Source organism: Vicugna pacos, chromosome 20 (assembly GCF_048564905.1).
Source record: "Vicugna pacos chromosome 20, VicPac4, whole genome shotgun sequence".
Classification (NCBI taxonomy): domain Eukaryota; kingdom Metazoa; phylum Chordata; class Mammalia; order Artiodactyla; family Camelidae; genus Vicugna; species Vicugna pacos.
In genome coordinates this window covers 21,065,934-21,082,769 of record NC_133006.1, presented here as the reverse complement: position 1 = coordinate 21,082,769, position 16,836 = coordinate 21,065,934, and the positions used below count along the sequence as shown (strand labels likewise).

Sequence of the window (16,836 nt, the reverse complement as noted above, 5' to 3'; positions counted from 1 at the left end):
TGGGAGGTAGCTTCAAAGTTCTCCCAACTAGGGGTGGAGGGAGCCAGTCAGTCTGAGTGAGAGCCGCTCCCTGGCGGGAGGAGGGGCAGGACATTGACTCCTGGGCACTTCCAGTCCACCTAGGGTACAGGCCCAGGGGCTCTGGTGGCCAGAAAGACTCCGCAGAGAGTAGCAGGTGTTTGCAATTGGAAACTGTCGGATTGGTGAGCTGAAGGAGCATAGGCAGGTGCCTGCAGCGTGGGCGGCCCTGCCCGGTCAGTGGCCCCAGGCTGAGGCCTCCCAGGCTTTCTTGGATGTACTTGCCACCCCCGGCCCTGACCTGGGAGTCTTTGAGGAGCACCCCACCCCATCCCTCTTGGCACATATCAGGACAGACCTGCTCCTGGGGTCCCGGTGCTGGAGGGGATGTGGCAGGCAAGTACCCAGGGCTCTGAAAGTAGCTGCCACGGGTGGAGGCTGGCTGAAAGGAGAGGACACTATAAGACTAGACTCTGGATCTCAGAGCTGAGCCAGAGAGAGGGGAAAACCTGCGAGTGGAAGTGGCTGATACTGAGTCTCTCTGCTCTGGTGGCAGAGAAGAGGAAAAGCAGAGGGTTCTGGGCACTGGAGAGAAGAGTAGAAGGCAGAGGAGAAACTGTCGGCAACCCCTGCATGCCCTGCCCCCCTCCCAGCCTCAGCATCACTCTCTTCCTGTCCCACTTTTGTGTTCTAGTCCCTCCTGCCTGCAGAGAACTGTCAGAAGCCAGCCAGGCTGGGAAGAAAGCGAGCTGGATGCCAGGCCTCCCTTCGGGTGGGTCTGTTGGCATAGTGTTTGCTTGCCAGGCTGGTGAGGATGGAGGATCCTGAATTTTGCATTCTTACTGAGATAGTCCTCAACACAATTTTGACTGGTCCGCAATATAGGGAGAAAGTTAGGGACAATGAGGAGTATCATGGTGGTGCTGAGGGTATGTTGTTGCCAACTGCCTTTATTCTAATTATGTCCATCTCTTTTTGTACTTTAGTTGTCCTTTTAGCAAATGAAGGGGATGGTTTTCATATTAACTTAAAATGTTCTTCTTTATTCATATTTTTGTTTGAAATAATTATAGATTCACAGGGAGTTGCAGAAATAGTACAGAGAGTTCCTTTATTTGGTACCCATCACCCCATTTCTGCCAACAGTGTAATGTGTTACATAACTCTCGTACAATATCAGAACCAGGAAGTTGACATTGGTATGATCCACAAACCCTGTTCACATTTCACCAGTTGTGTGTGTGTGTGTGTGTGTGAGTGAGGGGGTGGTTCTATGCAGTTTTGTTATGTGTAGGTTTGTCTAACCATCACCATAATTAAGATGCAGAATTATTCTGTCATCACAAAGATCTCCTTCATACTTCCATCATGTTAATTTTTAAAGTTCTAATTTGCCATGATGAAAGACAACCTTATAACATTCCCATTATCCCAGTTAGGGGGGAAACTGGCCCCCACATTTGCTAAGTTTAGGGACCACCGCCCTGAGTCCCCCTGTTGAAGTGGGAAAGTGCAGCGTACCCTCACCAATAGCCGCTCGGTATTCTGCCACTTCCCTGGCAGCAAGGTCAGTGGGGTGTCTCGGCAGAGAGGCAAGAAGCAAGGTTTAGCCCTTCTATTGCCTCTCTCGTTGCCTTGATTAAGTTTTTTAATGACTCTGAGCCTCACTTTCCCCACCTGCAAAACAGGGAGATTCATCTGGATCATCGAGGTCCCTACTGGCTGAATCTGTGGCTTCCTGCCTCACGTGGCCTCACCTCCCTGTCATCCGTTTCCATCGACACAGCAGTGAGAGCCCAGGGCTGAGTTTGTTGATCCCTGAACCAGCTGTACTTACTTGTTCTCACTTCTGGGAGCAAAGTATGAAGAGAAAAAAAGGAGGTTAGAGGTTTCGTACTTCACAGTTTTGACTAAAGCCATCCTGTTTATTTTCAGCTGTGTGGGAGCGTATTTGAGATTTGGTTCCTATACCTCAACTAAGAATGGAGCTGAGAAGCCGAACCCAGGACCCCTGACCTTTGCCAGGGATTCCTGGGGGTGCCAGCAAGCTTCCCCTCACCCTTTCTCCTCTCTCATAGACATCAGGCATTGGCACACCGTTTAGGCTGCCTTCCCCACTCTGTCTCCTCCCTCTCTCCTCTTATCCCCCAGTTCCGCTGTACCTGAAATAAGCACACAGTCCCCTTTTAAATTGTTACTGCTTATCAAACAAAACAAAACTGGAAACTGAGAGGCTGGCAGAAATAGCCAACAATAGAGATGTTATGAAGTTATGAGAAATATGAAAAGTAATAGTGGTCCTGGGTCTTACTCAGACACGAATAAACCCAGTCTTTCCTTGGCTCCTCTGACCGACCTTTCCCTCTTGATTTGTCTTAAGGCTGTAGCTCCCACCCCTTTTCCAAAGGGTCCTCCCTCCTAGGCATACACACAGTCCCTGGAGAAGAGTTCTTGGTAGTGATACATGCTTGCGGAGCAGTTGGGACTGGCGGGTCATGGTTGCTCTGGAATCTTGGTTCAGGCCAAGGCTAGAGATGGTCTTTGCAGGGTGGGTAGCCCAGGGATCTCCCAATGCCAGGTTCTCACAGTGTGGTGGGGGCAGCATGGCCATCTTTTCTGCCTTCCCTCTCCCTGTGGCCAGCTTTTCCAAGGATTCTTCCTAAGAAAGTACACAGACTGTAATTGCCTTGCCAACGGGCCCAAGAGTGCAGGTCCCCAGGGCTTTCCCAGGGCAGGCAGTCCTCAATGAGACTGTTTTGAAAAGATTGTGTTCTGTCTGATTATCCAGTTGGTTGTGTACTTTAATGTGAAGCATAGCTCACACTGTTTCATGCTGCTGCCCGTATAGGGAAGGAGTTTTCTCAGGAATCCCAGGAGGCACGTGGTCTTGCCCTGCCTGCCCGCTGAGAAACAAGGGCTTGTTGCTCTCCCTTTACCTCCCCAGTGCCATGACTTCTGGGACGTTCCTCTGGCCTCCTATTTGCTCACCAGCCAAAGGGAACCCCTGTCCCTGAGGTCTGGTCCCAGCCTAATGAGTTATATCAGGGACATCAAGTTGTGCTCCTGTCCACTATGCCAAAAAAGAGAGAGAGGAACCTATGTTCTGAGAAATACTGACATAGATGGTAAACTCTAAAGACAAGCAAGAGGGTGATAGCATTCAGTCTGGGAGGCTGGTGGCCTCAGAGGAACAGAGAAGGAAGGCATGATCCAGGAAAGGCTGTGTTGGAGCTTCAGTGTACGAGTCATGTGCTATTTCCTGAACCAGACTGTGAGCATGTGGATGGGTCATTTATTATTGTTGAATCACAATGTTATAAAATATACTCTTTGGAATTTAAGAAATATTTCATTTTTTTAAAGAGGAAAGGACACGGTTCTTGTGGTTGAGGTCAGCATGGGGCTGATATACAAGAGGATGTTGGCAGGAACTTAGCAGTGACGCAGTGAGGATGTGGTTGGAGGAATTTTAGGAGGAAAGATGCCATACATCTGCTGGGAAAGTCATCAGTTTCTCCCTTTCATTTCCTCTTTGGGAAAAATCTCAGATCCAAGAAAGATGTATGTCCTAAACAAATCCCTCCCTAAGAAGGTGTTATCACTTTAAAAGCTCTGTGTGTGTTTTTCCGCTGGGTATTGACTAAGCCTGCCCAGTGCTCAGTACTTGCTAGGAGCACCAGTGGGAAATACAAAAGAGGCTGAAGAGACGTGGTTTGCTTCTGTCACAGGACTAGGATCCATCCTCAGATCATACTTACATGAGCATGTTGTGTTAGTACAGTCCAGCCAGGCTGCCTCTGCCATAAATATCCTCAAACAGAAACCTTAGATGTGGTCAGTCCAAAAGGGTGCTGGCAGGGCACCAGTGCTTATTGAACGCCTACTGTGTGCCCACCACGCTACCTCTGTCAACAGGTTTAATCCCCATACTGTACCATGAAGCAGGCGATATCATCCCTGTTTACAGACAAGGTTCAGGTAGGTTAATATATTTTGCCAAAGTTATAAACCAAAGATAAAGCCCTGTTTTTGTTCTGACTCTGAATATTTTTCTGTATTAGACCACACACGGCATGGAAGAACACAGGTGACGAACTGGACTTGGAAGGAATTACAGGGTGAGGATTTGAGGGCCACAGAGGAGGCAGAAGCCTGCCAGGCTCAGCATGGCATCTTGGGAACAGCAGGAATGGGGGTTGGTAGGGACGTGGGATAAGCAGTAGGCCCACACCAGGCTTCCAACCAGGGTCAGGCATCTCAAGTTCTCTGTGGTCTGTATCCCTGAGCTCTTTTTCCATCAAGAAGATAATGAGCCTCCATGCATCTGTCACTCCCGTGGAGTATTTCCACGTACCTTATCTTCCACGATTATACGTGGGGGATATAAGGATGCCATTTCCATAATTTTTGTACTCCCTGATGGGACTGGGGGCAGGGCACACTCTAGCTCCTAGCTCAGGCTTTTTGTTTAGGATGATCTTGGATGCCCTTGAGCTTCAGAACTTGGAGAATTCCAGTTGCTTTTCCTCCCTGCCCCATGGTCTGTCAGGGAGGGTAAGGGGACCATGTGGAGGGGCTAGGTCCTAGATAAAGTGACCTTCGTCTGTGCTCCCAGCTTGAGATCTGAGTGGGCTGAGGGCAGATTCCAGTTCACCACATGCTTTGCGCTGTTACCCGAAGCTGGAAGTTTGATTTGTGCGAGGTAGCCTGAAGTTGATAGAATCTAAGAGCCTGTGACTTGTAATGCCTTTGATCTGTAACCAGGAGAGATCGCATAGCCTGGGCTGGTTGGTCCTGGACCATGGCCGTGGTGATCAATGAAGGCGTAGGGCATTATTCACATGGGAACCACGATGAGGGAGAAGGAAGGGCTGAGAGTGCTGGGGGTCACCAGGGATTGTTTACCAGCCCTTGGTGGAGAGAAGGAAGCAGCCAGAGAGGGGCTCTGTGTCTGTGGGAGTTTAGACCTACTTGGTAATGAAAAGAGGTTTGAGAATTCGATGTGCACAGCTTGGGACATTGATAACAGAGGCAAGAGCTTGTTAGATACCACTGCCAGCTCCTCCCAGCGGCTTTCCACACGGCCAGTTGTGACTGGGGGTTGTTTGGTTAATCACAAAACTTGGTTGAAGGAGAAAGTCATTTTTAAAAAGAATACAAACATTTTAATTTAACCCCAAACGCACAGGTGTGCAGGCTAGTCTGTGGAGCTAGGGCTTTTTCTTTCTGTGTGGATCTGCTAATTTGGAGTTCTCTGTCTTTATGACATGAATCACGTCTATAATAAATTTCTAGCTTGAGTTTCTTAAAAGTAAAGCAAAAATTTAGCCACTTGTGAAGCAGTCTGAGTACAGAATCCTTTTAGAATTTTTTTGCAGTTTATTTCTCCAACAACACTTAATTCAAGAGCACATTTTAAACAATGATCCTGCTATTGAGTCTTGTCAAGGCATCTGCTTGGTTGTCACAGAAACAGCTTTTTGAGCTTGTTTCGTCATTTATTTAATGTTTAATTTTGTTTTCATCAACAAATATAGCCATCTTAAACAGTTTGGAAATGATCCCAACTGATTCTTGGTTAGCAGAACACTCTGGGTGGAAACAGAAGACCCACGGGTGTGGTGTGCCTGAGAGAATCCTGCCGGCTGTGAACGTGGGCCTGCACTGCTGTGGTTTACTGAAGGACGAAGTGGCATGCAGTAGCTAACTGTAGGTCAGTTAAGTGGAGGTCATTAACAGACCTGCAGCGTAGGTGTTAACCGTGATACAGATGACCACGCTGATTCCACAACCTCCTCCTGTTTTCCCAGCTTTCTCTGAGGTATACAGGGTGGCAGCAGCACCACGGCCCAGCCCTCAGCTCCCCTGCCTGGAAAGGCGAGATCCTGAGTTGAAGCCCTACTCCCTCCCCTCCCTCTCCTCTCTTTGGTGTCCTTCTGGGTCCCCAGTCTTTGTCTTCGTGTTCTCGCCCAGGAGCTGCTTTGTGGAAAGGCGTCATCTCCCTCACATAAAACGTTTTGTCCTGAATGGAGAAGCAGCTTCCAGCTGAGTGTCCAGGAAGTGAACTATTGTTCACACAGCATGTTTCAAACATTTTCTGCCAGAAGGAAGCCCTTTCTCTCTGTTCTGTCCTTTTTTTTTTTTTTTAAACAAAGGAACCTGGGTTTTGATGAACTTGTTTTTTAGGTGGAATTCTGTTTATTTTGGAACCAGATGAACGTGAATCATAAGTGCAAACCCTTTTTAGGCTCTGTAAACTGAAGTGAGTGCGGGAGTAGGACTGTGTGAACTGTTCGCCTGGCACCTGTGGTTTCACGAGGACAGCAGATGTTTCTTAGTGTAAAGAAGTGGGTTACAGAGTGAAAACTAAATGACTTTTAGGCTTTACCCTATTTTTTGAAAGACTTAATTTAAGAAGGTACTTTAGTGCCTCCTGCTGTGGCCCAGAATGTAGCAGGGCCCAAAAATCTCCCAAGAACAGGGGCAGACAGACACTGCCTTTGGAGAAGGAGCAAATCTCACCATCTGTGCTTTCAGCAGCAAGAATCTTGCCTTTTTACTTTGAAGATGATGTCATTCAGGGAAGCCCATGTCTTTTAGGCAGTGCAGAGCTTGCTCAAACTCATGTCATAATAAATTAACTCCTCATTAGAGCTGGGTCTGGAAACCAAATACTGCTCAAAGACTTGTGTATTTTCTCAGATCTCTCTAGCAGCCCAGTGTTGATGTCTCCATTTTACCTTTGAAGAAACTGAGGCTTCGTTGGGGAAGAGAAATAGTTCAGTAGTAGGACACATGCCAAGGATGCAGGAGATCTGGGTTCAATCCCCGTTACCTCCATTTAAAAAAAGTTTTTTTTTAAGAGAGATAATAAAAATTTTTTAAAAACTTGCAGCTCCCTTCCTCCTCCAACCCCACAAAAATAAAAAATAGAAAAAAACTGAGGCTTAAAGAAGAGAGGTCATGTTATTTGTCTGTAGCAATAATCCATTAGTGAGGATTTTCTTTTCATGCTTTATAGAAAGAAATTGAAAGAGATGTTACATGAGTTGTTCAAGGTTCCACAACAAATTAAGTGGATTTTGAACTCAAGTTTCTTAACTCCAGAGTCCTCATTCTTTCCACCACTGTACACTCCCTTCCAGTGTTCTCAATCCCACATATTTGAAATTATACTCTGAGCTTTAGTAGAGTAGAAGCTAGGCCCTAAACCAGCTGGATACCATGAGTTAGAAAGAAAATTAATCAGACACTGGTCATATATTTCTAGTCCTGTGACCACAGGCATTTAACTTTTCTGATGTTTGGTTTCCTCTTCTTTAAAGTGGGAGGAATTACAGTCTCCCCCATACCCTGCAGGCTGGTTGTGAGGATGAACTGAATGGCTTGGTGGGCAGTCAGCTGCTGCTCAGTACAGATTACCCCACTGGGAGAACCTAGCCGTGGAACCTGTCAGCCCTGGAGGGCTTCAGTGTTAGCATTGTTGATCCAGAGTACTTTCCAAGGAGAAGGGTACCTTGCTGTGAGCACCTGTATTCAATTTTCAGGAAGGATGACAAGTAGGAAAGGGATAATTTAATAAGCTCTCAGCACTGTCCGCATACCTTTCCCTTGCAGTATTCTGACGGTGGATTTGATCTTACATATTGATTTCGGGCTATGGGGGAATACAGACGTATTCTACTGGCCTGGTATTCTAACGTGCTGCTTATCATCCTAAAGTAACTCACTGATGATCAGTGTCTTTTGAGTGTGATTAATACGAGCCAGTTTCCCAGGGCCTGGTCATCCCTGAGAACCCTGATAATTGAGTTTTCAGACCATCAAGCCTGGGGTTAGCCTGGGTTCCAGAATAGGGAAAGCCACACAACAGAGAAGTGGTGCTGAGAGCCCTTAAGCCTGAAAGCTTTGTGACTCGGAATAATGGTGAAGTCAGCTTTCCCACATTCCTTTCTCTTTGTTGCCTTTGCCTGCTGGGCATGTCTCTGCTTATTAGCATGTTGAGCAGAGTTCATTGCAAATGATGAAACTCAAACCAGTGTTGATCTTACAATTTATTATTCTCTAGAAGATTTGATCCTGAAAGAGATTTTTGTCCCAGTATTTTACTCTGAAAAATTTCTAACACACAGAAAACTTGAAAGAGACTTGAATAGTGAGTGAAATGGCTATATACTCACCACCTAGAGCCTGGATTCTGCAGTTAGATTGTGCTGTACTTGCTTTGCCTCTTGTCTATCCATCCTTCAGTCTACTTAAAAATCCATGTTGTATTTTGATGCATTTCAGAATAACTCACAGACATTTCATCCCCAAACATTTTATCGTTTAGTTAGAGTTTAGTATTTGTTTATAGTTTTTTGAGGAGGGGGGTGGTAAAATTTATACAAATGAAATGCATGAATCTTGAGTCTACCATTTCCTGAGTTTTGATAAATACATACATTTGTGTGACCAAAATTCCTGTCAAGATACAAAATATTACCATCACCCAAGAAAGTTCCCTCATGTCCCTTCCCAGTTAATCCTTACCCCTCCCCACCCCCCAGCAACTACTCTTCTGACATTTTTCCAATACTGTAGATTAGTTTTGCCTGTTCTAGAACTTTATATAAATGGAATCAGTGCAGTATGTGCTCTTTTGTGAAAGGCTTATTTGAATAATTTTAACTAGTGCTTTAAAATGAATGTTGGTGGGGGGAGGGTATAGCTCCGTGGTAGAGTGCATGCCTAGCATGCACGAGGTCCTGGGTTCAATTCCCAGTACCTCTGTTTTATCAATCAATCTAATTACCTATCCCCATTAAAAATTTTTTAAAAATAAAATAAAATAAAATGAATGTTGGGCACTCTGTCAACTTCATCTATCCAGTGTTTTCCCATTCCACAAGTTCAGAGATACTTAACAGTGGCAAACTCCAGGACATCCCAGGGTATCTGATGGATACCTGTAGTGTATTTGTATTGTCTATATAATTATTTTTTTTAACATCTTAAGTATATACAGTTTGGTGCTCAAAATTCCACATCTGACTCCCCTGATGTAACAAGGCAGGTGTTCCCTGGCAGAATCTGAGTTGCTGATGGATGTAGGACCATTTCTTTCCCTGGTTGCACTGCTGAGGAAATCAATTCTACATAGGCCCTTAGGGTGTTTTCTTTGGGCTAATTTAATCTGTAGTCAGATTGACCAGTACAGTGCGCTGTAATGAAGCCAAACAAGAGAAGGTTACTTGGAGGTTATTACTGGTGAAAGAAAAAAACCAAAGAAGAACCCAGAGGCAGGCAGGGTGCCCAGTGTTTTAGGTAACTGCAGCCTTTTGGAGTGTGCTTCCTCCTCATTCCTTCCCTCCTCCCCAGAATAAGCCTACTCCTGGATGGAAAGCAGATTGTGTGAATTGGACTAGAACCCAAATACATAATCCTCATTAATCTTTTAAATTCTTGTCCCACTTATTAAAGCCAGTCCTTGGCACATAACCCAGAGTTATGTGGCAGCAATGATAAAGTTAATTGGAATCTAGGTCTCCCAGCTTTTTTCCTCTTTCAGCACTTTCTTGGGGGCTCTGAGTTAGAGCCCCTGTATAGTAGGCTGCTCCAGCCTGAGATGGTCAGCAAGTCTTGTTTATGTGTAGGGCTCCCCTCCTGCCAAGTGGCAGGTCTGGGGCATGAATGCCAGGTCAGGGAAAGGGCTGGCTGGCTAGTAGCAGCTACCCAGGAGGTATGGGAAAGATAAAAATGAAGAGGGAGAAGGAGCAGTAGAGACTTAGCCTACAGAGGCACGGGCTTCCCTTCGCCCGTCTAACCTAGGACAAGCACACTGTGGGCTTTCATTGAGCCTGTGCCCGTGACCAAAGGACAGAGACTTCTGAAACCAAGGAGCTCTGTGGTCTCTCAGCCTCATAGGACAAGGGGGATTGAGAATGAAGGTGACAGTGTAACAGGAATTCAGACGGGGATAGGACAACAAGTATGGTAACAGAGTGCCCCCTCCCCCGTGATGAGACAAATTGAGCTGGGACTGATGCGTGCTCCGTGGAGAAGTTGTTACTCATTGTTAGCGGGGCTGCCATGTCTGCCTCCGGAGAGGCAGCCCTGAGCCTGCTGGCAGATATTTATTCATTCCCTGCCGGTCTCTCCCCTCCCCCACCCTGCCCCGCCTCCTTCCCCTGAAAGCAGTTGACAAGGTTAGAAAATCAGGACAAACAATTTACTTCAATCCATCTTTGTTTCTCCTGAGGCCTCATGCAACTCAGTCCGGGGTGGGGAGAGGGAGAAAAATAACTCAGACCCCAGTCGATGACCCTTTTTCAAATGTGGAATCAAAGCCCACTCTAGGCTGAGGAGAGCCTGTCTGCTGCTGAGAGGCAGAACGCAGCGATGGTGATGAATTCTTATATGGTCAGGGGTCTTCAGGCTCCTTGCACAGCGGCAGAGCCGACTCTGACGTCAGCAGTCACCTGACGGCATGGGCTCGCTACCTCTGGGGAGGCTGAGGAGGTGAAGGCTTGGGTCCCCAGCCCTGTGCTCCTGGGAACGCAGTGCGCTGTCCCAGCAAGGCCATCTGGCCAGAGGAGGGGGCTGCCACCTTGTCCCCCCACAGCAGGAAGGAAGCTTGAGCTCTGGCAGGCTGGCCCGATGGCACGCACCGGGCGGCAGACCTGGGCCTTCGGCAGGGTTGGGCGTCTATCTATGGAGTAGAGCTTCAGTTTCCTGAAAAATGGGATAACATGTTTGCTTGGCAGAGTTGAGGCTCTGCAGGATTGTTGAGAGAAAAGGCCAGCTGGTAGCTGGGGGATGTGGGGTTGCTGTTTCAGTAACCCAGGAAGGGTGGAAAAGAGAAGAATGAGGAGGGAAGGGGAGTCAGAGAATCCAGACCAGGGTCCAGAAATGTTGGCTTACTTCCCTTCTTACTGTATTAGTGAGGTTACTAGCCTGCCCTGGGCATTTAGCAAATGATCACTTGTCACCAGGCCCCTCCATGTGCCAGCTCTGTGCCAGGCACCACATGGCATCTAAAAAAAAAATGGTATGAAACAGGGCCCTTGCCGTTACTGGTTCTGTAGCATCTCTGGGACACACCATGAAACAGCTAATTGGGAAGTTACAGTGCAAAGCAGAGTGTGTTTCCGGGCCAAAAAAGTATTAAGTGTTGGGGGCAGAGAAGGTGAGGTAGACAGTGTCACCAGCCCTGGTGGTACAGGCCTAATGGAACTGGTGTGTTTTCCAACTGGTGGGAGAGGCCTGGGGAACTGATAGCTCCCCAGGCAGCAGCAGGAGGGTTGGTGGGGAGTGTCGGAGTATCTGATGTCAGGAGCCAAATTCAGTTGCTGGTGAATTTCAGAAACATCTCCCTCCATGTTTCCATATGCACCAAAAAGAAGGTAAGAGAAAGGTGATCTCTTTCCCTTCCTCCCCTCCGTTAGGCCTCAACTTATGATGAGACTGATTCCTGTTATCCTGTCACTTTTGTACATGAGAGTCCCATCGTTCTAACTTGTACCACCTCCTAGGATGGAGGCTTCCCATAGGCCCTGGGGCCACATTGCACCGAGGCTGTGGTTCTCCTTGGACTGCCTATGCCCAGCGCGCTTCCTGGTGCACAGAAGACCCCTCAAAACCTGGGGAAATATTCTTCCCCCAGGAGCAGCTTCTCCCTCCCTTCACTCCCAGTGTCCATGGAGAAGACTGGTGTAGTCTTAGTTGCTCCTGGTGGCCAGGTTGTGGTGATGGGGAACAGAGCCTTTCTGTACATAGAACATCACTTCCCATTGCCAGCCTGTGGGCAGCCAGGACCCTGTGTTCTAAACAAGCAGATGTGAGAGGCCTCAGCAGTTTGGTTTGGGGTTTGTTTTCAACCATACAGAGAACACATTTTTACAGCCTTGGTAGGGGAAAAGAAAGTCTGAATAGAATAATTCTGAATACTTGCTGAAAATGGAATATTTCCAAGCATTTTTAAAATAAATGAGTCCATTATGGTGATAACATTCAGGCCTTACTTTACCAAACACCAGTACAAGTTCTCAGTAGAGTTCATGTGGAGTGCAGGATGGCCACTTCCCATTTCTCTCCAAAAATGTCACGAATCCTAAACAATAGAAAAAGAGGAGAATGTCCTTCCGTTACATTCCACCTACCTCTACCCTGACACTCCCCTGAGATACAGAATGTTTCTGGGAAAGCAGCCTCATCAGATTGGTTTCTAACTCAAGTCTAAATGGTTAAACCACACGAAGTGTGTAGATCAGAATGGTATCTGTCTTCTGTGACCAGTCCTCTTTGTCTAGACTGAACTGATGGGGCGGGGGTGAGGTGGGAGAGGAGATGCTGCTCCTTCTTGTCTCCACAGCCCAGGCTGAGGTGGGGGGTAGGTGGGGACCAGTCTCTGCCCAGGCAGGCCCTCTTCAGGGCCACTTCCCCCCAGCCCTGCACGTCCATCAGTGCTGGAAGGGGTCCTGGGTTGCAAGCTGTTCAATAAACTGCTGAGTGCTCAGTTCCTCATAAACTAGAATCTTCTCAGCTTGACTTAGCTACTGCCATTCACAGAAAATAAAACATACTGTCTAGTTTGGATGACATAGTTCTGAGAGTGTCCACTGGCACTTCCCGGGTGGCCTGCAGTCTGAAGCACCTGGTGTGCCCACCCAGAGGGCTGGCTGTGGAAACTGGGCTTCTCCTGACCCTTTGTAGTTGGCCTGAGGGTGACCCTGGGGCAAGCAGGAGGGACTGGAGAAGAGAAGCAGCAGGGTGTCCAGCTCTGCTCACTCTGATCTCAAAAGGCCCAAACAAAATGTCATGAATTGGGCAGTCAGGAGACACTGATTGGACAGGAGGGCCGGGGCTTTGGGTGTTAGGTGATTATGATAATGAAATACATTATGTAAGTGACTTGACTTTATTTCAAAAGACACCTTGGAGTCTCCCTCCATTTCAGCTTTTCCCACCCTGACACTCTCTGTGGCCTTGGGAAAATGGCTTCTTTTTTTTTTTTTTTTTTTTTTTTTAAGTTGTTGGCTCTAAGTAAATGGAAACTGCTGTGTTTTGTCAGTCCGTCAGTCAGTTGCCTATTTACTATGAGCAGGTCCAGGGGGTGAAATGGCAAATAAGACATGCTTGATTCCATCCCTCCTGGTGCTTATAGTGGTGCTGCTTCCACTTTACCCCTTTGACCTGGAGGAGGGCTCCAAAGCCATTCCAGGAATAAGAAGGACCCATCCTTCCAAGGAGGAAAAAGTTTCCTCACCTTGAGCACCCTGCTTTTCTCGTATAAATGCAGGAAAGGAAAAAGAAGGCACACCTGCTCTTTGCCCAGCTTCAAGGTTTTTATAATCTGAATGGGTAACTGGGGCCTTGGGTCCTGGCACTGATGTGCCATTTAGTGCCAGGTTGGGCCTTGCAGCCTGGGGGTGGAGAAGCAGCTTATCTGGAAGATAAGAGCTGTCTTCAAATGTCCCTAAGCCTCTCCTGTGGAAGCAGAGGTGCTCTAGGGGAGCTGGATTGAAGTTAGAAAAAAAGTTTAAATCTGTAAAAAGATAAATGTTATAAATTGGCACTTTCTGCAAATGGGATAAGCTGACTGGGAGAGCTGGCAAGTGCCCCATCTCTGGAAGTTCTTCAGCAAAATCAGACATGAGGTAGGAGTTGGGATTATATGACCTGTGAGGCCCTTGCTGCTAACTCGATTCTGAGGGTGGTGGGTACAGCTCAGTGGTAGAGCACATGCTTAGCGTGCATGAGGTCCTGGGTTCAATCCCCAGTACCTCCATTTAAAAAAAAATATATGAAAAAAAAAAGATTCTGTACCTAGAAAAACTTTCAAGAAATAACTAAGAATTATCTTACACATATACTTGTACATGGGTACCAAGATGGCTTTAGAACAGTATTCACTGTAGCACTATTTTGGATGAGGGAAGATTGGAAACGCCACACATGCCCGCTAGGAGACTGGTAAAATAATCACATAGCCGTACACTGGATGACTATACCTCATCCATTAAAAAAAAAAAATGTTTTTTAGGAAATGTGGAAGGAACTCCAAGATGTATTATTAAATGGAAAAGGCAAGATGCAGAACAGCACACATGGAATGCCTTTATCAGTATGTGGGTGGGTGGAACACATTCATATATTTGCTTACTTGTGCATAGAACAGATCTAGAAGGCTACTTGAGCAACTGGTTATACTGGTTGCCTGCAGAGAAAAGGACTAGGCAGCTGGGAGACAAGGGTAGGAAGGAGACTTTTCTCTGAATAACCTTTGGTATCTCTTGAATTTTGAATCATAAAGATTTATTACTTATCAAAAAATGAATATAAGTAAAAATATGTTTTACAACTTTGAAAATAAGTTTCACTAGGTCGGAGCACTGTGGACAGCTGAGGAGAAGTGGGAAGCAAACTAACCTTTGAGCATCTACATGAGCCCTGTATGTGATACTTTTAACCTGCACAACCTCTTACAGAAAGCAGTATCCATCCCTATTTTTATGGGTTTAACACTGAGGCATTGGGAGGGGGAAAGTGCTTGCCTGGCTGGCTGGGTCCTTCCCACAGTTGCACCATGCTAGCTGCTGAGGAGCAGCGCTTGAAATGGGCAGGGCCAAAGAAAATGATGCTCTGGGGGGGAGGGAGGGGCGTTTTCACGGGGCAGTGTAGACCTGCCACGGTGCTGCCGGCTTCCTGCGCAGGCCTCTGGGCTGCCAGGCGGATAAGAGGGGGCATACCCTTCGTTCTCTGCATGGGTCTGATGTGATGTTTCCTGTTGCTTTCGCTGAGCTCGGGGATGGAGTTCGCAGTGTGCACTAACAGCTGTCAGGTGACCGCCTGAGCCAGAGGTCATTTCTGTCACTGGAGGGAAGTATCTCCCCATGCTCCCGGCTGCCAAGGGAGAGGTGGTGCCGGCCGGCCCTGTGTTGTTCTGCTGGGTGTCAAAGGTGCCGCCATTGTCTGCCAACTGGAGGCTGGCTGGAGAGTTGTTGTTTTTCTGATTGTCAGACCCAGGCTCCTTACTTGCACTTAGAGGAAAATGCATCCAAGCCCTGGTACAAAAGGTCCTCTTTTCATTTCTTTGGAAAAAGAGCAATGAATGAGCTCATTATCACTGCAAAGTAACCCAAATAGGGAGTGGGGTGGCCTCCTCCCCACTACCTGGTCCTGCTTCTGGCCAGGTTTCCTGGAGTAGGGGGCTTGGATCTGGCTCAGGGTAACCAAAGTCAGATGGCTGGGACAGGTGGTCCATACAGGGGGCACTGCTGGAGACATTTGGATGCTTTGAGACCGCTCTCTGTGCTGTGATCGGAGGAAGGACTGGTGTCTGCACCCCATCAGATCCCCTGAATGCAGAGCTGTGTCCAGGACTGCTGGCCTCCAGGGAGCAGAGATCTTCATGCAGAGTTACGTGCCTGCCTCACTTTGGCTTCCAGGAGGTTCCCATGTTCAGGTCCTCTGCTGGTCTCAGCTCTAGATATTGTCCTCACACCTCGGAGCAGATAGTCATGCAGTATCAGTTATCTGTTGAATGCTTCCAGATTGCCAGGCACTACTCTAGGTGCTTGGGGTATAGCATGGAACAAAACTGGCAAAGTCTCTACTCTCATGGAATTTAAATTCCAGCAGGAGCAGTGAAGTGTGCCAGCTCTGGCCCGCTCTTGCACCCTCTGCCCAGTCTCTGCTGGGTCTGGAATAACTGGAGGGTGGGGGGAGTGATGTATAAATTGCCTTGGAAGGGAGGCTTTTAGGCATTTCCAGCAGCTGAGCCCAGATTGTGACCCACTCACTCCCTTCAGAGCACGAGGTCTTTAGATCCTACTGGGCTGTGGTCAGAGAAGAGCCTTTCTTGATTTGAGTGGCAAAGAGCTCTGAAAGCTTGCAGGTTGGTGCTGGACTTTGGAATCATCTGGAAGAGACCTGGAGGCCTGCCCAGTGCACTGATGGTGAGCTGGCAATGTTTGACTCCAGCCTGACAGCCTTTCCTTTCTGTCCCTCTTCCATTTCAGATTGAGAAGATCATGAGCTCCATCGGAGAAGGGATTGACTTTTCTCAGGAACAGCAGAAGATCTCAGGTATCGTACCAAGGAACCCTTTTCCCTGGGGAACATAGACCTTTGGCCCCCTTCTGGCTCAGATTTTCCTCTGACACAGAAGACAGATGCTGAGGGGGCGAAAGAGGTCAGCCTCAGACCAGTCACACTCCTGTAATTCAGGATCGCATGTATCTGGACAGCCCATCCAGCTGCTGTTTTAGGAGTCATGACTCCTTTTACACAGTGGAGAAAAAGTATACAAATTGAATTTTAGGCTGTCTATTAGGAAGCTTTTTTAAAAAAAGTGAACACTTGTCACTTACTCATAATTATTTTAGTAAATGTGGGCTTTCTTCGATTGCCTTAATTTGGCACGATCCTCAGCTTGCCAGGCAGCCCTAGCACTAACTCTTCATGAGAACATGGCTCTTGGGCACCTGATCGCCAGCAGTGACCTTTGTGAGCCTGCATCACCTGGAAGGGCTGGCTTTGCTGTTTTCTCCTTGTGTCTGTCTCTCAGTTTTTCCCATTTACTTAGGCGCTCATTATTTTTACTCCAGATCACTGTCGCTTGGGGCATTCTTTTCATTTCAAAGCCCTATGGGTGAGGCCTGCCTGTTTCCTTTGTTTGAAACGAGGAACTGGGGAAGCCATACCTGAGCTATTTTCCTTGATAACAGAATTATGCTTGTGTTACTCGCTCAGGTGAGTGACATTCTTAAGACTGCCTCCCAGAGCACCTGTCACCCCTTCCCCCAGCGTCTGAAGATAGTCCTGCCACCCAGGCAC

General features: G+C 47.4%; 1 protein-coding gene across 9 annotated transcripts in view; it reads left to right on the top strand.

The window, feature by feature from the left end:
* Window positions 1-16,836, top strand: part of ANKS1A (ankyrin repeat and sterile alpha motif domain containing 1A) — a 176,029-nt gene that overhangs the window by 128,261 nt on the left and 30,932 nt on the right. For all 9 annotated transcript variants that reach the window (XM_072945203.1, XM_072945208.1, XM_072945206.1 and 6 more), the window contains one exon: window positions 16,020-16,086. In XM_072945203.1, coding sequence (XP_072801304.1) covers window positions 16,020-16,086 — 67 coding nt within the window. The remainder of the gene's footprint in view (window positions 1-16,019; window positions 16,087-16,836) is intronic.